At 42.8% G+C, this 25,909-nt stretch overlaps 1 protein-coding gene across 2 annotated transcripts; it reads right to left on the bottom strand.

The window, feature by feature from the left end:
* Positions 1-310: 310 nt before the first annotated feature.
* Positions 311-21,236, bottom strand: LOC122556990 (cation channel sperm-associated protein 3-like). Of its 2 annotated transcripts, XM_043704223.2 has the most exons (7): positions 21,113-21,236; positions 17,240-17,470; positions 15,762-15,944; positions 7,830-7,970; positions 7,626-7,745; positions 5,180-5,337; positions 311-2,160 (listed from the first exon to the last, which is right to left on the bottom strand). In XM_043704223.2, exons 1-7 carry the CDS (start codon positions 21,164-21,166, stop codon positions 2,046-2,048), a joined length of 1,002 nt encoding a protein of 333 aa, XP_043560158.2. In that variant the 5' UTR covers positions 21,167-21,236; the 3' UTR covers positions 311-2,045. The 2 variants fall into 2 exon arrangements, with proteins under 2 accessions (XP_043560158.2, XP_087851172.1); XM_087995046.1 differs by lacking the exon at positions 17,240-17,470 and having other exon boundaries at positions 21,113-21,171.
* Between the last annotated feature and the right edge of the window lie 4,673 nt (positions 21,237-25,909).

The following is a 25,909-nucleotide window of genomic DNA, read 5'->3' as shown; positions in this document are numbered from 1 at the left end:
CAAATGACATTAATGTGAAATCTCAGAGCTGCAATTCGAAAGAAATATAATAAGGCATTCGCCTGCACTAAGTGCTATATTGAATGTACTGTTTAACTACTCAACAATTCCCCTTGCTGGTTTGGTCCCAAGACTGTTACTGGATACCCTGGAAAGGTACGTAACATTCTAGTTGTATTATGCAATTTGCACAACTATACTGTTGGGAGAGGAATCACAGCACCAAGAAGAGACTAAAGGAACAAAAGACAATTAACTTGGGCCTCAGTATTTACCAGCAACACCAGGGCATCAGAATGCTCAGCAAATCCACCGACAAAACAACATTTATTAATTTAGCTCCTTTAAAGTAGTACAATATTATAGGGAATTTCACAGGAACACAATCAAAGAAATTTGACACTGAAGCATGTATTGCAACCCTAATGCATTAGTGTTGGTGACCAAAGTTAGGTTTTATAAAGTACCCTATAGGAAGAGAGGCAGAAAGAATTAAGGAGGGAATTCCAGAGTTAAGGATCTTGACAGCTGAAAGCATGGCCACCAATAGTGGCATGGTTAAAATCGAGAAGGAAATTAAAGGACTGCAGAAAACCTAGAGGGTTGGAGTGATAGAGAGGAGCAAGGCCATGATGAGAGCTGAAAACAAGTATAAAAAGTTTAAAATTGAGGGGTTACTGAAAAGAAGCCAAGTGGGGGGTGATGTGTGAACTGTACTTGGTGCAGGTTATGACATGGACAGCAGAGTATTTCAATGACCCCATGACTATAAAGGACAGAATTTGGGCTTCGAGCCAGGAGACAAGCAAAGGCATGAATGATGGTTTCAACAGCAGATGAGCTTGGATGCAGGGGAGCATTGGTGATGCTACAGAAGTGGAAATAGTGATGGCACTGGCACGTGGATAGAAGCTTACCTCAAGGCCAAATATGATTAAAGGTTTAAACAGTTAGGCTCGGGCTCAGACAGCCATCAGAGAGAGGAGTGAAGTTGGTAATTAAGGAACAGAGTTTCTTCCAGCGTGCCAAAGACAATAGCTTCAATCTTTTCCATATTTAGTTGGAGGACATTTCTGTCCATCCAATACCAAATGTCAGGCAAGTGGCCTGACAGATTAGATGATTAGATTAGATTCCTTACTGTATGGAAACAGGCCCTTCGGCCGAACAAGTCCACACCAACCCTCCGAAGAGCAAACCACCCAGCCCCATTCCCCTACCCTATATTTACCCCTGACTAATGCACCTAACACTATGGGCAATTTAGCATGCCAATTCATCTTACCAGTACATCTTTGGACTGGGAGGAAACCGGAGCACTCGGAGGAAACCCATGCAGACATGGGGAGAACGTGCAAACTGAACACAGACAGTCAACCAATGTGGGAATTGAACCCGGGTCCCTGGTGCTTATGACTGATTAATGCAAAATCAATTCTTCAAACATTTGAGAGATCCTAGGTTATGCATCCACTGCATAAATCTCCTTGTAATATATCACATCAAAATGATAAAATCAAATTTCCATTGATGTTGAGAATTCCACTTTTAACATTGGCAAGTGTATCGACAAAGAAAAATCAAAATGCATATTCACCTGGATATAGTACAGAATCAGAATAGCACTTGCCCAGAATGAACAAAATAATCTGAAAGAACTATGAAAAGAAAAACAAAGAACTGTGGATGCAGGAAATCAGAAACGAAAACAGAAATCGCTGAATAAACTCGGCAGGTCTGACAGCATCAGTGGAGAGAAAATGTTAACTCTGTTTTCTCTCCACAGATGCTGGCAGACCTGCTGAGTTTTTAAATCAATTTCTAAATTTGTGGCTGGAAGGACTGTACTTTGCTGAAGGCTGGAAAGAAAGTAAATGAAGACAGAGTAAAGTGTTATTTAGAGCTAGTTTCCAAATGTCCTTTGATAGACAATTAGAGAAGTTCTCAAAAAATTGAAATGCTTGTCAATTCATCCAAATTATCTGATTAAACAGTACACAATTTGTAAAATAATATTTCTAAGCGTGTAGGGTTTTCTTCTTTATTTAATTAGGCTTATTTGCCCCATCTCCATCCTTCTTTTCAGAATGTTCTTGGTGACGATCAACTTCCAATAAGTTACCCAGAACATATGATATTTCAAAGTAAAGCTGCTGTAATCTAAAATATAGAGGAAACAAATAACATGTTATCAATCTGTTAAAAACCAAGTCATGAAGTTCTTACTAGTCAGAAAGGGCTCATAGTTCTTTCCTCATCATTTCATTCCATTAAAGAATATTCATAGTGCACGTTATGTAGCTGAACAGGCAGAATACATGGTTTGTTCCTTGCTTACCATCAATATTCTTATCTAAAGCATCACAAAGAGGATTCCTTGTGATGGGCTCTTGAGGGGAGATAACTTGCTTCTGTGATAGTATAACTTTGATCAGGAATTCAACAGATTTATTGTAATCTGTCATCTTCTAACTCTTTGAACGCTCTTAAGATAAATCTTCCATGTCTGTCAATGTTATGTCTGTTGTCTACGCATTGAATATTCTTCTTCCACATTGGTTAAGTATTTTCATTTTTCTGCTTTTCCTATTAGTTATGTTATACCTTCATTTTACATTCAAGTTAAGAAATGATATCAGGCCACTCATCCCATTCAGTCCATGCTTTTTCCCATTGTACCCGGACAGTATTCCTAATTCATGCACCCATCCTGATCCCATAGCCATTTCTACCTGTCATATTGTTCAATGTTGACATGGTATCTCCTTTAATCATTAACCGTGGTCATGGATTTCACAGCAACATAGCAGTCCATGTGAAATGTTTCTCCCACAGTCTGTCCTTTATTTGCAATGTTCGATCTTATACCTACATCTTGCTTGTTCTAGACCCTTAGAAAGATTTTTGTATATTTTATTAGAATCCTTCATAATAATAGACACTTTCAGATTAGATTAGATTACTTACAGTGTGGAAACAGGCCCTTCGGCCCAACAAGTCCACACCAACCCGCCGAAGTGCAACCCACCCAGACCCATTCCCTTACATTTACCCCTTCACCTAACACTATGGGCAATTTAGCATGGCCAATTCACCTAACCTGCACATTTTTGGAGCGTGGGAGGAAACCGGACACCCGGAGGAAACCCACGCAGACACGGGGGGAATGGGCAAACTCCACACAGAGAGTCGCCTGAGGCGGGAACTGAACCCGGGTCTCTGGCGCTGTGAGACAGCCATGCTAACCACTGTGCCACCGTGCCTACCAATCTAGGCGAAAATGAGGACTGCAGATGCTGGAGATCAGAGTCAAGATTACAGTAGTGCTGGAAAAGCACAGCAGGTCAGGCAACATCCGAGGAGGAGGAGAATCGACGTTTCGGGCAAAAGCCATTCATCTTGACTTCTACCAAACTGCCATTTGATCAGACACATGATAGAAGAATCATATATTACAGCAAAGTTGCAGGCTATTCAGCCCATTGATTCTGTGCTGGCTGTTTCTTGTCAGCCCCACTCTCCTGTTGTTTCCCAATTTCCCTGCATCCTTTAACCTTTCAAATATTTATCTAATTCCCTTATGAAGGTGAGTTGAAACTGTATCCATGACTCTATCTGGCATTTAATTTCAAATTCAAAGTCTTATTGTGTAAAGAAATGTTTTTTCCTTATATTGGCACTGGTTCTTTTGCCTTAAATCATCTTAAGTCTGGGCGCTTTAGTTATCGACAGTTCAGCCACTGGAACACTCTTTTTAGTTTTCCTTTCATAATTTTAAACACTTCTATCAAATTTGTTTATAGACGTTTTCTGCTCTAAGGCAACACTCCTGATTTCTATAGGCTACGATTTAACTGTTAATAACTGAATTGCTTGAGCCATCCTAATAAATAGCTTTAGTACATTCATCATGACATCCATCAAAGCGTTTGTGCTCTTCTTGTGCTACCCAGAATTGGAAACAATACTCCAGCTGGAGCCAAACCAGCATTTCATAAATATACAGGATAACTTCACTTACTTAACCAGTAGGCCTACATTCCCATGACTCCATGACTTGTTATAAGGTTTGTTGGAGGGTTGGAAGGTGGGGAGGGGAAGGGCATTGAGAAGGCAAAAGAGGAGCTCAGAGAAACACAGCCTTGCTATTTTCTTTAGAAACAAAATTATCTGCAAGCAGCATCACAGAACTGGGGGGCATATTTTTAAGGTGAGAGGAGGAAGATTTTAAAAAAAGACATTGGGGAGCAACTTTTTTACACAAAGAATGGTACTTGTGAGGAATGAACTTCCAGAAGAAATGGTGGATGCAGATATAGCTAAAAAGTTTAAAAGACATTTAGTTAAATGCATGAATAAGATATATTTGGAGGGATATGGGCCAAGTGCAGGCAGTCAGGTCTAGATTTGTTTATGGTTGGATGGGCTAGTTGGACCAAAGGGCCTGTTTTCATGCTATATGACTCTATGGCTCTGATACCACAGAAGGCAGCGTTTGTATTGTGGTGGCCTTGCCATACATAAACATTAATGGATACTGGGTTCAGACCCATTTCCAGATAAGGGTCAGAAGTGTGTTGAAGGGCTTTGGCCGAAAACATTGATTTTCTTGCTGCTCTGATGCAAATGGGACTAGATTTATTTAGGATATCTTGTCAGCATTGCATGAATTGGACCGAAGGGTCTGTTTCCATGCTCTACAGCTCTGAACATTTCACCACTGCATCTTTCCCTTTGATTTCTTATTTGCATAATTCACTTCTTTCCCAAATTCCTAGCTCATTCCAAACATGTAATTTTATCTCTTGAAAACATCAGTTCAACTCTTCACTGAGTCCATAACCTTGTTGTACGAGGGAGGGAATGAACAAAAATTCAGGCAAACTGCCAACAACAGCAGCTTGCATTTCTAAAGGCACTTTTAACATAGCATAACATCCAAGGGCACCCAAAGACAGAGAAAGCAAACATGAACTGTGACTAACTGCAGATGACTCTCATGTGTCTCGTGTAATCAAGGCAAAACCCTGAGAATGGGTCACTGGGAATTTTGAGCTGAGAAAGTGGATGGCACATGAACCTGTATTCCCTTACGCATATGGAGCGCATGAACCTGCATAGTTTTATATAACATGCAGCATGTTAGCCAGATTTCTCTGACATGGAATCTCTTACTCACTTGTACAGAGTATTATCCTGTTCATCAAGGCTCGTGAAGTAAATATCAATGAATGACAGACTTGAACATAAATCATCCAACAAAACATAATCATCATGTCGCAAAGTCTGTTTGACCTTCTCTACCATTTCACTGAAACTTTCAAATTGGCTGGTTTTCTGGAAGAAAAGGCAAAAAAGAGATAGTCCATCACTTTCTTTCTTTTGAAAATTTCTCTTCTGTCTGGAGTTGGAAAGAACTATCAAATCATTACATCACAATAAAAAAGGCCAGCAACCCATTCTGTCTGTGCCAGCTGAATTAACTGGCTGCTTATTCTAATCCCACTTCCCAGCACCTGGTCAGCAGTTTTGCAAGTTGAGTGTTTCAGATCCTGTTTCCTTTTAAATGAGTTGGGGATTTTGCCTCAACCAGCAAACTGGACACCGAATCCCAGACATCCATCACTCTCTGGGTGGAAAATGTTTTCTTCATGTCCCCTTTAATCCTTCTACCAATCACCTTAAATCTGTGTTCATTGGTAAATACCTTTCCACGAGGAAAGCTGAGAAGTGTGGTGCTGGAAAAGCAAAGCAGGTCAGACAGCATCCGAACAGCAGGAGAGTCGACGTTTCAGGCATAGGCCCTTCTTCAGGAGCACATTCCAGAAATGTCAACTCTCCTGCTCTTTGGATGCTATCTGACCTGCTGTGCTTTTCCTGTGCCACACATCTCAACTCTGACTCTCCAGCATCTGCAGTCTCATTTTCTCTTTTCCACTCGGGGAAACAGGTGTCAATGTACACTTTATCCAAGTCCCTCATTATTCAGCATACCTCAATTAAGTCACCCCTCAGCCTCCTCTGTTTCAATGAAATAACCCTAATCTCTCCAATCTTCCCTCATTGCTGTTATTTTCAATCCCCAGCAATATTCTTGTAAATCTTGTCTATACTCTCCCTGGACAATAGTGACCAAAATTGTATACAATTCTTCAGCTGTCGCCTAATTAGCATCTTACATAGTTCTAGCATTACATTCCTGCTCTTTTATTTAGTACCTCTCCAAATAAAGAAAAGCATCCTATATATCTTCTTTACCACTTACCTATTTTGCTCTGCCATCTTCAGGTACCTGTAGGTAAAGGACATCTTCATGCACATCGGATAACTGGTGAGACCAGCCTACCATTTCTAAATATTAGAAATGTTGCAAAATGTTGATTCACCGAGCACATGCCACACGTTGGTGTTTTGAACCATGCAGACCCAAAGGGTCCAAGCTAATTCTAGAGACTGGTTTAGTTCACTAACATTGTTCAGAAAGCTAGTGGGATCTCCAGTTAGGAAAATGCAAACATATTACAGGACTCCTGATTGTCATGATTTGGAGGTGCCAGTGTTGGACTGGGGTGTACAAAGTTAAAAATCACACAATACCAGGTTATAGAATCATAGAGTCATAGAAATGTACAGCTTGGAAACAGACCCTTCGGTTCAACTTGTCCATGCCAACAAGATATCCCAACCAGATATCCCAAACCAATCTAGTCCCACCTGCCAGCACCTGGCCCATATCCCTCCAAACCCTTCCTATTCATATACCCATCCAGGTGCCTTTTAAATGTTGCATTTGTACGAGCCTCCACCACTTCCTCTGGCAGCTCATTCTAAGTATTTTTTCAACATATAATTTCAGTTACATCACACTGTAAACCTTTGCTATAAATTCTGTGTCTTAGAATCCTATACTCGACAACCACCTCATGAAGGAGCAGTGCTCCGAAAGCCAGTGTTTCCAAATAAACCTGTTGGACTATAACCTGGTGTTGTGTGATTTTTAACTTTGTCACAATCAGGTGTGCATTCTCTTTTTGCATACACAAAATATAGCCAGTTGGAAACAGCTTGCTTAATTGACACCACATCCCTTCATCACCAATGCTCAATGTGTACCTTCTACAGAATGCACTGCAGAAAAACACTAAGGCTCCTTCAGCAGCACCTTCCAAACCTATGATCACCATCATCTAGAAGCAGAAGGGCAGCAGATATACAGGAATAGCACTACCTGCAAACTCACTTCCAAGTCACTCACCATCCATTATTAGAAACATATTGCAGTTCCTTCACTGTCGCTGGGTTAAAATCCTGGGGAAATCCCTCTAAATGGTTCTACCTGCACCAAATGGACTGGAGTGGTTCAAGAAGACAGCACCCCACTACTTTCTCACAGGCAACAACAGGTGAGCAATAAATGTTGGCCAACTAGCAAAGTACACTTACCATGAATAGATAAAAAAATCTATTCAGTACTTTATGATATGAATGTTACAGCATACACACTCAAGTCAATTCAAATGTTTATTCTAATAAAAATTCAGAAGTAATGAATCCAGATTTGGGAGTTGGCAATCACACCTGTTTTATAACATAGAGTTCCAGTCGAATCAGAATGAATTCAATACCTGTTTCTCCATTAAATCTGCAATATGCGATTGTTGTCTCTGTAACATAGCCTGTTTTTTTTGGAGCAAAATTGTCTCTCGTTCGGTTTGGAGTCCCTTATTAAATGCTGTGGTGGTTTCCTAGAAATAATAATATAATTTATTTTGGTGGTTTTACTGAACAAGTATTCAATAGCATGTGGTTAAAAATAAGTATCAACATACCCGAATATTTATAATGACAACTCCAATGAAGAGGTTGAAGAAAAGGTAACATCCCAGTAAGATGAAACCAATTACAAAAAATCGACTTGACGCGAAGCCAAATCTGCCTGTTTCAGCCTGAAGATCAGTCCAGCCATCCAACTGCAAAGTAGAAGTCATTTAAACCACCCTGTAAGAAATAACTGCAACAAAATGATCATTTTCTCCATCCACAGTGTCTTTACCTACTATAAACAAAACAATGCATTGCATTGCAAGTTACATAAAATCCTAAAATATCTTTTCCTTTGTTATTTATTGGAAAGAAGGTCTTGCTAATCTATGATTTTAAAGCTATGGGCCACAAAAATCAGCATTGAACCTACATTGAAATATTAAAATCTGCATAACAAGGAGCACCGAAAACCCATCCAAAATTCATGTATTGGCAAGTGGCTACACAAACAAAGTCTTATCTGGGTTCACTGCCATAAAAACTAAGCTAAAACTATTCACTAAGATGATCAGGGCAGGCATTGAAGATTTCTCTAGGAAATTGCTCATGCCTTTCACTGTCCCTGTTGAAAGGTGGCTGCTGTACAATATTTTCCTTTGAAAATATGTTTGGCTGCAGGGCTCCAGAACTTAATCCGAAACTGAATGGCAGAAATGACCATGCAGGAGCCAGTTAAAGATGGCGATCTGGGATGGGGTGTATAGTGTTGAGGAGTGTTCACTGTGGAGGGAGGAGTCTAAGTTGCTGCTGCTGGCATGTGTTATTTCACTTGACATTGCTGTGTCCAGTGAATGGAGAGACTGGTGATATTTGAGACGACTGGTGAACTGGAGTTGATTTCAGGTTTCCAGAGATTAACCATATTTCTTAGGAAGTTGTGCATCAATGAGACTGTTGTAATGACTTGAGGCCCGGATGAGTGCATAGTACTCAGCTGTTGAGAAGACCAAAGCTCCTGGGCTATGGCAGAAGGATGGTGGATAGTGTTTTTCGTATCCCAGCTTGTAATGGTGAGATTTTGGATGACATCCACTCATGTCTTGGTCTTTCCAACAAACGTAGGAGGTGGTAACATTGTTAGAGAATGGTCAAGAGTCATGCCAGCATACAGGATTTGGGTCCTGTCACAAATTTGCTCCACAGAAGACAATATTTTAAGTGTGGCATGCCTTGTGATTTTCAAATTGAAATGCAGAATCATTGGACTTTCCTCCATTTGGTTTCAGTCTCCACTCACAGAAATATTCATCTATTTTTGGTAGCTCATGGTTTAGAGTGGCTTCCATGTCCTGGAATGATTTCGTCTGAGTTATCAAAGCAGTATCATTAGCGTAAATACGTTTTCATGATGATGTGGTGGCCATGTTGTTAATGTAGATATTAAAAAGAGTCAGTACTGACTCTGACCAAGTTGAGACCACTGCTGAGTTTTCTTGGAATACTAACCTCCTCTCATGGGTAATCTTCATCCTTAGGCAGCTCAGAAATTGTCCTCAATGTTACCAGCAGTTAAGGAGGGTCAAGTCAACTCCCCACTTTTTAAACTTCTCATGACCAGTCACACATATCTAACACTCTTCAATTAACAAAAACAAAAATTGCTGGAGAAACTTAGCAAGTCAGCAGCCTTTGTGAAGAGAAAGCAGAGTTAACATTTCAGACCCAGTGACCCTTCATTAGAACTCAGCTGAATGTTATTACCTATTAAATACAAGAAAATAAGACAAAAAGCAAATGCTCAGAAACAAAACTTAATAAAAGGTTTAAAAAGGAGGAAGGGGAGTGTGTCTATACAGATAGGAGAAAATGAGGTCTGCAGATGCTGGAGATCAGAGCTGAAAATGTGTTGCTGGAAAAGCGCAGCAGGTCAGGCAGCATCCAGGGAACAGTAGAATTGACGTTTCGGGCATAAGCCCTTCTTCAGGAATGAGGAAAGTTTGTCCAGCAGGCTAAGATAAAAGGTAGGGAGGAGGGACTTGGGGGAGGGGCGTCGGAAATGTGATAGGTGGAAAGAGGTCAAGGTGAGGGTGATAGGTCAGACTGGGGTGGGGGCGGATAGGTCAGGAAGAAGATTGCAGGTTAGGAAGGCGGTGCTGAGTTCGATGGATTTGACAGAGACAAGGTGGGGGGGAGGGGAAATGAGGAAACTGGTGAAATCCGAGTTCATCCCTTGTGGTTGGAGGGTTCCTAGGCGGAAGATGAGGCGCTCTTCCTCCAACCGTCGTGTTGTTGTGGTCTGGCGATGGAGGAGTCCAAAGACCTGCATATCCTTGGTGGAGTGGGAGGGGGAGTTGAAGTGTTGAGCCACAGGGTGGTTGGGTTGGTTGGTCCGGGTGTCCCAGAGGTGTTCTTTGAAACGCTCCGCAAGTAGGCGGCCTGTCTCCCCAATATAGAGGAGGCCACATCGGGTGCAGAGGATGCAATAGATGATGTGTGTGGAGGTGCAGGTGAATCTATGGCGGATATGGAAGCTTCCTTTGGGGTCTTGGAGGGAGGTGAGGGGGGAGGTGTCAGCGCAAGTCTTGCACCTCCTGCGGTTGCAGGGGAAGGTGCCGGGAGTGGAGGTTGGGTTGGTGGGGGGTGTGGATCTGACGAGGGAGTCACGGAGGGAGTGGTCTTTACAGAATGCTGATAGGGGAGGGGAGGGAAATATATCCTTGGTGGTGGGGTCCATTTGGAGGTGGCGGAAATGACGGTGGATGATGCGCTGTACATGGAGATTGGTGGGGTGGTAGGTGAGGACCAGTGGGGTTCTGTCCTGGTGGCGGTTGGAGGGGCGGGGCTCAAGGGCGGAGGAGTGGGAAGTGGAAGAGATGCGGTGGAGGGCATTGTCGACCACGTCGGGGGGGGAAATTGCGGTCCTTGAAGAAGGAGGCCATCTGGGTTGTACGTTTTTGGAACTGGTTCTCCTGGGAGCAGATGCGGCGGAGACGAAGGAATTGGGAGAATGGGATGGCGTTTTTACAGGGGGCAGGGTGGGAGGAGGTGTAGTCCAGGTAGCTGTGGGAGTCGGTCGGTTTGTAGTAGATGTCCGTGTTGATTTGGTCGCCTGAGATAGAAATAGAAAGGTCGAGGAAGGGGAGGGAGGAATCTGAGACTGTCCAGGTGAATTTGAGGTCAGGGTGGAAGGTGTTGGTGAAGTGGATGAACTGTTCAACCTCCTCGTGGGAGCACGAGGCGGCGCCGATACAGTCATCGATGTAGCGGAGGAAAAGGTGGGGGGTGGGGCTAGTATAGTTGCGGAAGATGGACTGTTCCACATATCCTACGAAGAGGCAGGCATAGCTGGGGCCCATGTGGGTGCCCATGTCTATACAGATAGGAGATAAAGGTAGCTGAGTTTAAAGTTTTTCATCGTCCTTGAATTCTAAGAATGAAATCTGAGTCACAACTTTTAGCTACTGTCCTGTTTTCCTCAGGAATACAAAGCTTTCAGCTAACATTAATTTCTTGATGAACAGTGATCTTGATACCCAAATTGCTTTTACACTGATGCTAGTTTCTGAGATTCAGAGAGGAGGAAAACAATTTTCAGCATCAGTTTTCAGTCCACATCGCTTTCTCTGTCCTTTGTTACTCAAAGGTTGTTATTGATCAGCAAGTACTGGTGTCTGACATTGATCCGACTGGATTGTTACAGCCAACCTTTCATCTCTAAATCTGTGAATTTACCATCCAAGTGTGAGTAAAACAAGACATGCAAATTTCGTGGAGCTTCGCTGAGTTTCAGTGTCTCAATTTTAATTCCAGTTTTGCATATTCCAAATAGGCTTGTCAGGTGATCACACCAGCTATTTTTAGATCAGCAGAGTTCTCTTTTAGTACCATATTAAGTCCATGGAAATCTCAGATATTAAAACCAAATAATGAAAGGTGAATATTTGTCGACCATTTTCGCTCTGATAGTAAAGCAGCAGCTGGAGTAATTTGACACATGGGAGTACAGGGACTTTTTGACCATCAACTCATTTTTCCACACAGTATTTTATGCTGAATAAAAAAAACTTTGAGGATTAAAGGGTTGACAAAACCAATACTCTGACAATAACTACCAAGCATCTACATAGTCGCTTGACAGCAACAGCATTTGGTTTTCTTGTAGTGTTGCAATCTCTGCTGGGTTTGATGCAGACATATGAGCAAAGAGAGGAGTAGTCAACTGGATACAAAATTGCTTTGATAGTAGGATCAGAGGATGGTAGCAGAGGTTGTTCAGACTGGAGGCCTGTGACCAGCGATGTGCTGCAAGGATTGGTTCTGGGTCCACTGTTGTTTGTCATTTATATAAATGATATGCATGAGAATATAGGAGGCACAGTAAGTAAGTTTTCAGATGACAACAAATTGATGGTATACTGGACAGTGAAGAAGGTTATCTGAGAGTACAATGGGATCTTGATCAACTGGGCCAATGGGCCAAGGAATGGCAGATGGAGTTTAAATTAGATAAATGTGAGGTGTTGCATTTCAGCAAGACAAACAAGAGCAGGATATACACAGTTTATGGGAGAGCCTGAGGCACTGTTGTCGAACAGAGACCTACGCGTGTAGTTACACAGTTCTTTGAAAATGGTGTCATGTGTAGACAGGATGGTGATGGCGGCACTTGGCATGCTTGCCTTTATTGAGTTCAGGAGTTGGGACATCATGTTACAGCTAAACAAGACATTGGTCAGACCATATTTAATTCTGGTTGCATTAAATGTGGTCAGACATATAATGCTGGTTGCCCTGCTATAGGAAGGATGGTTTTAAACTGAAAAGGGTACATAGAAGATATACAAGGATGTTACCGAGTTTTTAGAGTTTGAGTTATAAGGAGAGACAAGAAAGGCTGGGACACTTTTCCCTGGAATATAGTAGGCTGAGGGGTGACCTTATAGAGGATTATAAAATCATGAGGGGCATAGATGGGGTGAATAGCAAAGGTCTTTTCCCGAGGATAGGGGAGTCCAAAACCAGTGGGTATAGGTTTAAGGTGAGAGGGGAAAGATTTAAAAGGGACCTGAAGGGCAATCTTTTTCACACAGAGGGTGGTGGATATATGGAACAAGCTGTCAGAGGAAGTGGTAGAGGGAGTACAATCACAACATTTAAAAGACACGTGGACAGGTTAATGGATAGGAAATATTTAGAGGGATATAGGCCAAATGGAGGCAAACGTTCAGTTTAGGAAACCTGGTAGGCATGGTACAAGTTGCGCCGAAGGGTATGTTTCTGTGCTGTATGACTGTATGACTCTGTGCATAGACCATTCAGCCATCGAGCCTTCTTCATTATTTACTGAGATCCTGGCTGATCTGATTGTAACCTCAAAATCTACATTCCTGTCTACCACTGATAACCTTTCACCCCACTGCTGAATAAAACTCTCTCCAGTTCTGCCTTCAAAGTATTTAAGTATTCAGCTTCCAATGGCTTTTCAGGAAGAGACTTCTAAAGACTCCCAACCTTTTGCCGTCTTTCTGTTTCTAATGGTGATCAGTGGCCCCTAGTTCTTGATTCTCCCATAACTGAAATATTCTTTCCACATTCATGTTGTCAAGATCCTTCTGGATCTTTTATGTTTTAATTGAGTTGATGCTTCAAATTTCCTCAGGAGATTCTAGTCCCAGGTGGCTGTGTTTGTAAAATCCAGGCTTTCCATGCAGCACTTACAGCTTTGATTTCTACTTTTGCCCAAAGATTCAAGGAGTATCTTGTAGCTGCTGCGGGATCTTGTGCTTGTTGGTGTTATTGAATAAAGGCTTTGCATTCAAGACCCCTACTGCAGTCCTCACTTTCTTTCATTAGAGACAGTTCAAAAGAGACTCATTAGACTGATTCCTGAAATGAAAGCGTTGACTTATCAAGACAACAGGTCAGATCTTTATTCATTAGACTTTAAAATAATTAGTGCTGATCGACTTGAAACATACAAGATTTTGAGGGGGCTTGACGAGGTAGATATTGAGAAGATGTTTTCGTTGGTGGGGAAATCTCAAACTAGAGAACATAGTTACAGAATAAGGGGACATTTAATTATAAACAAGATACAAAGCAATTTCTCCTCCAGGCAACCAGTGAATATCTGGAATTCTTTACCCTTGACAATTGTAGAGGTGAGATCATTAAAAATATTTAAAGAGGTGGACAGATGTTTGAAATATAGGGGAATTGAAGGCGGTGATAAACTAATACAAAAGAAGAGTTGAGCCTAGGGGCAGTTTAGCATCTTTGAATGGCACGATTGGCTTTAGGGACTAAATAGCTTACTTGTGCTCCTATTTCTTATGATGTGGAGATGCCGGTGTTGGACTAGGGTGGACAAAGTCAGAATGTCATATGACACCAGGTTATAGTCCAACAGATGTATCTAAAATCACAAGCTTTTGGAGTATTGCTCCTTCATCACTTGACAAAGGAGCAGCGCCCCGATAACTTGTGATTTAAAATACATCTGTTGGATTATAACTCAGTGTCATGTGACATCTCACCTACTTCTTATGTCATTAGGACTCCCTCAGCGTAATGCATCTACACTCAGCAGTCAAATTTCTTCCAAATAGTGAGATAACTGTGAGTATGAATTTGATTGGGAGAGGGTCTTAGCTTTACTGATCATCAATTTAGAGATAAATGTTCAGTGGGGCATCAGAAAGAACACCACTCTCCTCTGGAGTGGCAAATGGAATGATTTATATCTAGCTGAGAGTACAATTTGGGTGTTTGGGTGGAATGTGCCACTGATACAATAATATTTCCAACAGTGTGCTTCTCCTTCACTGCTTCACACACGTGAAGGTCCATCATTTGAAATGACTCTTTAAATGATCAGAAGTTTCCACTCAAACCCTGGTGTGTAGGACTGGAGAGTGCAAAGTAAACCAAGTAAAACAGGTCTGTTCTTAGCTCATTTCATTTGGATAGCCAAGGTATCCATTTCGAGAACTGAGGTGCCACTTGGACAGAAACCCAGGACAACTTTGTGCATGGGTTCAGGGATTCTGTTAGGATGGGGCAATGGTTCAGGCTTCAGTTGTGGGGAGGGGCATTTGATAGCCATGGTGGTGGGTCAGGTATCCTTTGAGATTGTTAACTATGAAGAAGACTGTGTGCAAAAGCTGTATAAACCCTTTCTAATTTTGCAATCTGTCAAGAGGTGTCATCCTGTCAAGAAGTGTTGATCTGTCAAAATGTGTTTCATGGACAACAGTGCTATTCCTGTTACAGTGTAGGCTAAAAATTGAACTTTAAGTATAGAACTCTTTTTTTTCCTCGTGTGAGTAGGGGCACTTGTAGATTCTGAGCAAGTTGGCACGGTTGATAAAGGGGAAAGGGAGGTTAGTGCTAAATAGGCAAAGTGGATATAAGGAACCATGGGCAATTGATGGAGGGGATTAGGTGTCAGGGTTGGAATGGGTGGGATATGGGGAGTGTGTGAGGGTGAAGGGAAGCAAAGGAGATGCAAGGGATGAAGACGGGGGGGGGGGGGAAGCTCTGACATTTTATTCTTTTATTTTAATTTTGGACCACAGCACTGAAGCCCAAAGGCAGCTTTTCCACTCAACCTACCTCAGGAACCAGGCACCTCCTCAGCTATTTCCAGGTCCATTGCCTCAATTCCCAATCCAGCTCCCACCTCCCTGTGACAGCACATACTACGTGCAGGCAGCTAGTTTTAAAGGTCAGGTTTACAGAGCTAGGAAATCTCCTTCCTCTACATATCTGACGCAGGAACAAAAATCTGGTCCTGTATGTTCAAGTCTCTGAAGTACTAGTTGTTCTCATAATCCTCAAATAAAAGTCCTTCCAAGGTAACAAATTACACGCCAAATCCTAAAAAAAAATCTGACTTATACATATTTGAATTATTACCATTTCTGAATTTTAAGAGAAATTATCATTAAATAGCTTGTTCCTGAACAATATAAAGAATGCTGAAAATGTTTCATTACCGTTACCAAACTGAAGAGTGTGAAGTATGCAGATCTGAGGCTACCCCAGTTTTTGTAATCGCCGTGATCTGAGTTTCCATAGAAATAATATCCAATCAGTGCAAAAACAGTCATTAGTAAGAAGAGGAGGAACAGGACAAAGAAAACATTCTTCAATGTGCTCACCAGGGCAGTAGTCAGAACCTACAGAGCAGAAACAAGAGTTATCATTTCAAAAGGAGCTGTAGGTAACTTTAAGAAATAATCAAACCCTGAATATCAATTCACATCAATCTTCCTAGATCTTACCTTTCATTTATATCTTCAAACAGTCTAAACAGCCTTGGTCCAAAGACTGACACAAGAGCAGAACTCAAGAGGTGAGGTAAGAGTGCCTGCCCTTGATGTAAAGACTAATTTAACTGGGTGTGGCATCAAAGAACCTAAGCAAAACTAGTCAATGAGAATCAGGAGCAAAGTGTCCACTCGCTGGAGTCTTACCTAGCAGAAAGAAGTATGATTGTGGTAGTTTCAGGTCAATCGTCTTAACTCCATGGTAGCTCCATACAAGTTTCTCAGGCTAGTGCCCTTGGCCCAGCCGTCTTCAGTTGCTTCTTCAATGACCTTTCCTCTATTGTAAGGTCAGAAATTGAGATGTTCGCTGGTGGTTGCACAATGTTCAGCCCCATTCGCAACACATCAGCTGCTAAAGCAGTCAACATCCAAATGCAGGCTTAAGCTAACAAGTGGCAATTAATATATGTGCCACACAAAGACCAGTTCAAACGAGAGAATCTAAACATCGCACATTGATACTCAATAACTTTAGCACCAAAGATATCCCCATTACCATCAACCTGGAGATCAGCAATGACCAGAAACTGAACTGGACTTGCCATTTAAATACTGTGGCGGCAATGTCAGAGGCAAGGAATGCTGCAGCCAATCACTCACATCCTGACTCCAAAAGCCTGTCCACCATTTACATGGCACAAGCCAAGAATGTAATGGAATACTCTGCACTTATCTGGATGAATGCAGCTCAAACATCTGTCAAGAAGCTTGACACCATCCAGGTCAAAGTGACTCATTTGACTGACACCATATTCAAAGGCATTCACTCACTCCCAACCACCAAGGCTGGTTATCATTGTGTGCACCCATCTACACGATGCATCGCAGAAAGTCACCAAGACTCCTGAAATAGCCCCTTCCAAACACACAGTGGGTAGGTATGTGTAAACACCACAGTCTGCAAGTTCTTCTTCAAGCCACTTACCATCCTGACTTGGAAGGACATCGCTGTTTCCTTGTCATTAGGTCAAAATCCTGGAACTCGCTCCTTAACAACGGGTGTATCTAACTCATAAAGGTTGGTCACACTTTCTCAAGGACAACTAGAGATGGGCAATAAATACTGACCCAGCCAGGAAAGCTCAAATCCCTCTAATTAATTTTAAAAATTAATGTACTTCATGGTCTTCACCCAAGCTATTTACCTGTAAGCCACGGATAAATGAGATTATCCTGAGTGTTCTGAGGGGTCGTACTATATGAAGCCAATACAGAGAGCGTTTAAATCTGACAGGAAGGAAACGGTGGATAAGGGATAGGCTGAGCACGATGAAATCAAACACATTGAATCCAATCTTCCAATATTTGATTGGGTCAACATAAATCTTTGTTAAGAACTCCACTGTGTAAATGGCCAAGAACAGCTGTTCAGCTACCTACCCAAATGAAACAAATGAATGGAATTAGAATATTATTTCTAAAGACATCAACATTCTCACACTCTCCCTGCTTCTCCACCTGATAGCTGGGGGACTCCCCATGACATATTCTGTTGTCTTAATTCAATGTACCCTTTCAACAGGTTAGCAGATCAATCATCATGAAGCCATTTCCTGTTTTACATTAGTAAATAATACCAAGACAAAAACCTATTACCATTACTTGAGAGATTCAGCAGAAAGGTAATTTAATTTAACATGTTTTGACATGATGTGGACCAAGCTTCTGGATTGGTGAGGAGAAAGTGAGGACTGCAGATGCTGGAGATCAGAGTTGAAGAGTGTGGTGCTGGAAAAGCACAGCTGGTCAGGTAGCATCTGAGGAGCAGGAGAATCAACGTTTTGGGCATAAGCCCTTCATCAAGAATTAGGCTTGTGGGCCAAGGGGGCTGAGAGATAAATAGGAGAAGGGTGGGGCTAGAGGGAAGGTAGCTGGGAATGCGATAGGCAGATGAAGGTGGGGGTGAAAGTGATAGGTTGGAGAGGAGGGTGGAATGGATAGATGGGAAGGAAGATGTACAGGTAGGACCGTTCAAGAGGGCGGTGCCAAGTTGGAAAATTGAGACTAGGATAAGGTGGGGGGGAGGAGAAATGGGGAAACTGGTGAGATCCACATTGATTCCATGTGGTTGGAGGATCCCAAGGTGGAAGATGAGGCATTTTTCTTCCTCCAGGCGTCGGGTGATTTTGGTTTGGCGATGGAGGAGGCCCAGGACTTGCATGTCCTTGGCAGAGTGGAAGAGGGTGTTAAATTGTTTAGCCACAGGGTGCTGGGGTTGATTAGTGCTGGGGTTCCAGAGGTGTTCTCTGAAACGACCCGCAAGTTGGTGTCCTGTCTCCCCGGTGTAAAGGAGGCCATGTCGGGTGCAACAGATATAGTAGATGACATGTGTGAAAGTATTGGTAACTTTCTGTCAGATGTGGAAGGATCCTTTGGGGCCTCGGATGGAGGTGAGGGGGGAGGTGTGGGTGCAGGTTTTGCACTTCTAGCGGTGGCAGGGGAAGGTGCTGAGAGGGGATGGTGGGGCATGAACCTGACAAGGGAGTTGCGGAGGGAATGGTCTTTCCGAAACGCAGATAGGGATGGGGAGGGAAACACATCTCTGGTGATGGGGTCTGTTTGTAGGTGGCAGAAATGGCAGAAGATGATGGGATGTATCCGGAGGTTGGTGGGGTAAAAGGTGAGGACCTGCTGGATTGGTTACTCTTGGGAGTGACTGCAACAGTGCTCATTAGGAGGGGACTGATATATAGGACAGTATTTTGAAGGAGGTGAGTCATTTGAAATTTGCTGTCTCCAAACCTCATCTGCGTGGTAACAAAAGTGGATGTATTTTCTGTTGGAACTTTTGTTCAAAACTTGAATATTAATTAAATACAGAATATCAGTTATCAAAAGAAAAAACTTGAAAGAAAAGAAAAATTATGAATCCAGAAAACTGAAATAGAAACTGACTTGAGCAGAAATCTTGCTTTTTTTTTAAAAGTCAATGTCCAAGACATTAGAAATGACTCATGTAGTTTTTAAAAAGTCAGTACTTTTTTTGCAAAAGGGACATAGCCCCAAAAACCATTGACAATTAATCTTATGCTTTCTTCCTTTATAATCCATTTTATGTTTCTACAAGTCTCCACTTTGCTTTTTACACCAACAAGTGATGGCATATTAGGCATTACTACAGCCTATCCTATTGCACTTGCAGGATTAATACTTGTTGTGACGTACCCTAGTCTTATATTCCAGACTATTTGGAGCTTTTGGTCAGCTTCTGTGTTTACTAGATTGGTATATGTATGCTAGCTGTGCTAATTTGAACTTTAATCTCATAGGAAGAACTGAAATTAAAACATGCTCCTCAATAAAACTGAGGAGTTTTGAAGGTCTAAGTGAAGGTGAAGGTGTAAGATATTTGCTAATCAATCTGCTCAGCAATGTTGTCACACATCTCTGGAGCAGCTGGAACTTGAACCAAGGCCTCCTGCCTCAGGATTAGGGACCCTACCACTGCACCACAAGAGCACCCAGTGAAGGTCAAACTAACAGCATGCAATTTAACCGCCCTTGTTTGTGACTGGCTCAGAGTGGTCTTAGTAATTGTAGTGATGTTAGTGATGTATCACATAGAAACATAGAACACAGGAACCAGAGTAGCAGATTCAGCTCTCCAAGCCTGTTTTATCATTCAATATGATCATAGCTGATCATCCAACTCACTACCCTGCTCCTGCTTTCTTTACATATCCTTTGATTCCTTTAGCTCTAGGACCTATGTCTAACTCCTTCTTGAAAACATTCAGTGTTATGGCCTCAACCACGTTCTGTGGCAGAAAATTCCACAGGCTCACCACTCTCTTGATGAAGAAATCTCCCCTTATCTCAGTCCTAAATGGCCTACCCCATATCCTTAAATTGTTATCTCTGGTTCTGAGCTCCCCAGTCTTCAGGACCATCTTTCGTGTGTTCACCTCATCTAGAACTTTCACAATTTTCTAGGTTTCTATGAGATCCCTCTTACTCTTCCAAAGTCTAGTGAATATAGTCTTAACGGATCCAGTCTCTCTTCATACACCAGTCAAGCCATCCCAGATATCAGGAGGCAGTGAGGTCTGTAGATGCTGGAGATCAGAGTTGAGAGTGTGTTGCTGGAAAAGCACAGCAGGTCAGGCAGCATCCGAGCAGCAGGAAAATCAACGTTTCAGGCCAGAGCCCTTCATCAGGTATGAGGCCTCATTCTTGATGAAGGGCTCCAGCCCGAAAAGTCGATTTTCCTGCTCCTCAGATGCTATCTGACCTGTTGTGCTCTTCCAACAACACACTTTCATCCCAGATATCAGCCTAGTAAACCTTTGTTGCACTTTTACTATAACCAAAACATCCTTCTTCACATAAGGAGACAAACCTTTCACACGATATTCTGGGTGTGTTCTCACCAAGGACATGTATAAGTGCAGTAAGACATCCTGCCCCTGTACTGGAAGCCACTGACTATGGAGGCCAACATATTAATTGCCTTCTTCACTAGCTACTGCACCTGTACGCTTACTTTCAGTGACTGGTGTACAAGGACACCCAGGTCTTATTGAATCTCTCCCTTTTTAAATCAATGATAATTCAGACAATAATCTGCTTTTGTGTTTTTGCTACACATGAAGCATCTCTGCTTCCTCCTCACAGCTCACCCCCCAGTTTTGTGTCCTTTGCAAACTTGGAGATATTATGTTTAGTTCCATATTTAAGTCATTTATATATATTGTGAATAGTTAAGAGTCCTAACACTGATTTCTGCGGAACCCACTAGTCACTGGCTGCCTCTCAGAAGATGTGTTTATTTTTAATCTTTGTTTCCTGTTTGCCAAACAGTTCTCTATCCATGTCAGTACACTACCTTTGTACTTTAATTTTGTATGCTATGTGGGATCTTACCTGAAAGTCCAAGTAAACTACATCAACTATCTTCCCCTTATCAACTCTAATAGGGAAACCACAGGAAATGTGTGGCATATACCCTCAAAACAATAGGAAACTACTAATAAATTCAACTGTGTAAATATATTTTGAAAATATCATGCTTTTCTTACATTAAAGAATAGAAAGAACCTGTTTGCCATTTGGTAATCTGTCTCAAGTGCCATGAAAAGGGAATTTGCCAAAATCGTGGTGAAGATGATTCCTTTGAAAATCCAGCTCTTCGTAAGTCTTTTAACATAGTTATGAAACACACCATCTCTCCTAGAAAAGGAGATTCAGACAAAATGTAAGTGTCAGTTTCTTCTACGAAGTTAGTAAAAGCCCCACACCTTAGATTTACTTACCGCTTTTTTCGAAAATCAAAATTTGTTTGCTCTTGATGAACATTGTCGAACAATGGATAGATTTGTTTCCCAAAAGGCATACTGAAATATTATTTGCTTTCTTGCTCAAAAAAATGCCATGACTTTTAACTGCTCTAATCATAGAAAGATTATTCTACAGTCTCTTATTTTTCTATGAAAGATCACAGCATTAAGAAAACAAATTTAATAAACAGTTCTAGAATGGAATAATTCACAGCAACGGAGTAAACAATAAAAAGAAATTGATTGTGATGTACAGGCATTCTAGCATATAACCAATACCAAATGGCAAAATTATGAGCAGGATTAGGGCATTTGGTTCTTTGATCCTGCTGCACTATTCCACAGAATTGTGGCTAATCACCTTGATGCCCTTAAAAAGCTAAAAAATATCTATTTCTTTCTTGAATGTATTTACTGATGTAGCCTCCACAGCCTTCTGTGGTACAGAATTCCAGAGATTCATGATCTTTTGAGTGAAGAAATGTTTGCTCCTCTCAGTCCCAAATGGGCTACCTTGAGACTCTGTTCCCTGGTTCTAGACTCCCCATCTAGTTTGGTCGTATTTCTATATCAGTTAGCCAGGTAATAGTTGGTTCAATGAGGACCTCAACCACCTCCAGTTTCAATTCATCTCCATTCTCACCCTTGTCCCCTATGTCAGAGCCAATGGGACAGACTGTTACTTGCTTTTCCCCTTCTCAGTTGTGGCATCACTTTAACTTGACATAACACAGCCTTTGCTTTTTTCCCTCATCTGGGGTCTCAATTCAATCATTCACTTCCTTGGATTCTTGGCGAGTCTGCACAGGCCACTGAATCAGGCTTTTAAAGGGTTCCCTGATAATGGTAAAAGCACTAATACAGGGGAAGTTCAATTATCTAAATACCAATTATCCGAAAATCGTATTACCCGATGGAAACATGACATCAAAGACATATTTCCAACAGTGATTGCATCTTTTGTTACAGTGATTAAACAGGCACCGTGTCCAAATGACTGACCTCCATCCCTCTCTCTATCCCCACACTTTCCCTGGAGTTCTACAGAGGAGTGTACACTAACCCCACCCGGCTTCCCAGGAATAATCTCTCCAACATTGTCCTGTGCAGGGCAAACGTGGAACCTATCAAACATTTGCAGTAAAAGGTTGTGCGTGTGGCCGTAGCTGTGTCTGTGCGCTATTTGGAGATGTACCCCACAAAGGCAGCTGCAGCAACAGCAGTCTTGTTGTTAGTGTGCAGTCCTGATGCCCTGGAGAAGGAGTGGGGGTAGATGGAGGAGGGGTGGCAGGGGCGGGGGTTTGTGAGCTTTGTGCTGGGGGGTGGGGGTGGGGTTGGACTGGTTTGGGGGGGGGGGCGAGGGCAGGGTTGGACCAGGTTTCCGGGGGGGCGTGGGTGGGGTTGGACCAGGTTGAGGGAGTGTGGGCGAGGTTGGACCGGGTAGGGGGGGCAGGAGGGATTTGGACCGGGTGGGGGGCTTGGGACTGGGTTGGGGGTGTGGGGGGGTTGGATTGGTTTGGGGGGCGGGGTTGGACCAGGTTGGGGGGCGTGGGCAGGGTTGGACCGGGTGGGGTTTGGACCAGGTGGGGGGCATGGGGCGGGGTTGGACTGGGTTGGGGGCGGGTGTGGGATTGGACCCGGTTGGGGGGCAAGGGCAGAGTTGGACTGGGTTGGGGGGCAGGTAATGGGGCTGGGGGCGGGCAGAGGGCGGTGTTGGGTGCAGGCACTTGCACGTTTTGTGCTGGGGGGTGAGGGGGCAGTATTAGATGGGGGGGTCAGGAGGGCACGGTGTTGGGGGCGGGGTATCATGTGCTGCTGCCAGTCTCCTGAACGGGGAGCAGACTTTAAAACACTGAGCCCCAGAGGAAAGGCATTTAATCGATTTTCCAAGTAATCGATTATCTGAACGAAATAGTGCCCACCCATCTTGTTCAGATAATCCAGTTTCCATTGTACATAATTTCCCGGCTAAAAGATTTAGATGTTTGCCTCATTTTTATTGATGCCTGAGAGATTTTTAAGAGCCTTTTTTAAGATAGACCTAGCAGGGTTTGTGGTTCATTATTATTCCACATTTACATCTGTAAAGGTATAGTGGAAGTTCCTGACTCCAAACATTTGGGTGGCAGAGTGGTTAGCAATGCTGCCTCACAGCGCCAGAGACCCAGGTTCAATTCCTGCCTTAGGTAACTGACTGTGTGGAGTTTGCACATTCTCCCTGTGTCTGTGTGGGTTTCCTCCGGGTGCTCCGGTTTCCTCCCACAAGTCACAAAGATGTGTAAGTCAGGTGAATTGGCCATGCTAAATTGCCCGTAGTGTTAGGTAAGGGGTATGGGTGGGTTGCAGCTTCGGTGGGTCGGTGTGGACTTGTTGGGCCGAAGGGCCTGTTTCCACAGCGAAATGTAATCTAATCTAATCAAACCTTCCTCTCTCTCTGTGCATAATTACACTTTGCATTAGCCAAAGTCCCAGGTGCATATGCTATTGGGCATTCCTCTCCATTGGGCCATGTATGAGCGACATATGGTGAGGCATCAAATGTCGATACCAGATCTCGCTTGGGATCATAGTGTGCCAACACCTTACAGGATGATAGATGTTTCTTCACTTCCCAGAAAGATTTGGCTTGGCAACGCGACTATTTCCAAGGATGGCCCTGTTTTATTAGGAATTGATGCAAAGGTGCCAGGATGGAGGCCAGGTTATGTATGAACATAAAAATTAGAATTAACATTTTGGGTCATGTATTCCTTACTTATAACTGATTATATTAGATTACTTACAGTGTGGAAACAAGCCCTTCTGCCCTAAAAGTCAGCACCAACCCACCCAGACCCATTCCACTACCTTTACCCTGCACCTAACATTACGGGCAATTTAGCATAGCCAATTCACCTAACCTGCAAATTTTTGGACCGTGGGAGGAAACCGGAGCACCCAGAGAAAACCTATGCAGACACGGGGAGAATGTGCAAACTCTACACAGTCAGTTGCCGGAGGTGGGAAATGAACCCGGGTCTCTGGCGCTGTGAGGCAGCAGTGCTGACCACTGTGCCACCGTGCCTGAGGAAGGGTCACTGGAGCCAAGTGTTAATTTTGATTTCTTTCCACAGATGCTGCCAGACCTGCTGAGCTTTTCCAGCAATTCATGTTTCTGTTTCTGATTTTCAGCATCCCCACAGTTTTTTTTGTGTTTTGTTTGATTCATTCTGATTTGGATGTGCTAACCAATTTAACTGTTCCAAACCAGATGTAGGTGGACATTCCAGGATGTGCACTCTCCTGGATACTGGCCTGAGTTCTCTTACACAATTTATGTCTGGTGGAACTCTTTTGCTGTCTCGAGTCTGCATACTGGCAGCAACTACAATGGCTTGCTAGCCCAGATGCTGAAGAAAATTTTAACTGGTAGGCTGAGGCTTGGTTTTGCTTTGGGTTTCGCTGCGGGCTGACCTACAGTTTGCCTGTTCAGGATATGTCCTGTGAGCCTTCACTCAAATGGTGTTACCCAAACTCAGTCGGATAGGTGAGGGTGTCCACTTCCACTGGAATACCCTGCACTCAAATGCTAAACTTGCCACATTTTCCAATGATGAAGCCAATTGTAGCGCCTGTTAGAGGTAGAGGTAGAGCTCATAGGCGCTTTTGCATTGTCACGACATTAATCCCACAAACCAGTCTCTCAATATCCCATTAAGGATTAAACCAAAGTCACATGCCTCTCTGAGTTACCGTAACCTAGTCAAAAATCCCAATATGGATTCCTCTGGTTCTCGAATTGCTGAGTAAAACTGATAATGTCTCAGAATTAGAGGAGCTTGGGGCCGTAATATTCATTAGCTAAATCCATCAACTCTTGAAAGGTTTCCCTGGTGGCTCAGGAAAGTTAGGCTCCTAATAGCCAAACAAGTTGTGGGTCCACAAGCTGTCAGGAGAATTCCTCATTGGCACAGATGAAAAACAATGTCATTTGCCCGGAAAAAAACAATACCTTCTTTCCACATACTGTTCCTAGGCTTTGACTGCAGGACAGAATGAGTCAAGCTTCCCAAATAATGGCATGATGCCAGAAATGCTTACCCCAACTCAAAGATGACTTGCAAACAAATTTCTTCAGGAGCATGCTTTTTTCTCATCACCACTGAAATAACTCCACAGATGCTGGTATCCCACCACCAAGCCACCCTGTATTTAAACATGAAAAGTCCTTGATGCTGATCCAATTCCCTCAGAATGAACAGGATGTCTGACACACTTGTTTTCATACATCAGCCAAGGCTCCCCATTTGGACCAGATTAATAGCCCCAGTCAGGGAACTCATTCTATGAGGTCCACCTGGCCGATCTTATTACAATCACCACTATTTGTAAGTTTATGAGGGAGCTCTCCATTTCCTCATCAGCACCATATTTTTAGTGTAGTCGATTTCAGGCACGGCTTCTACCTCATCTTCAGTCTGAGCTATTGTTTTTTACATAGTAGGTTAGTTCATTGGACTACTACCAAGGAAGCTATATTTCTTACCTGTTTGGGGCCTT

The sequence above is a fragment of the Chiloscyllium plagiosum genome, unplaced genomic scaffold, assembly GCF_037043375.1.
Source record: "Chiloscyllium plagiosum isolate Xiang-an unplaced genomic scaffold, Cpla_swu_hap1 HiC_scaffold_16, whole genome shotgun sequence".
Lineage (NCBI taxonomy): Eukaryota > Metazoa > Chordata > Chondrichthyes > Orectolobiformes > Hemiscylliidae > Chiloscyllium > Chiloscyllium plagiosum.
Note: the sequence above shows the minus strand (reverse complement) of the source record. Positions and strands in the feature narration are given on the sequence as shown.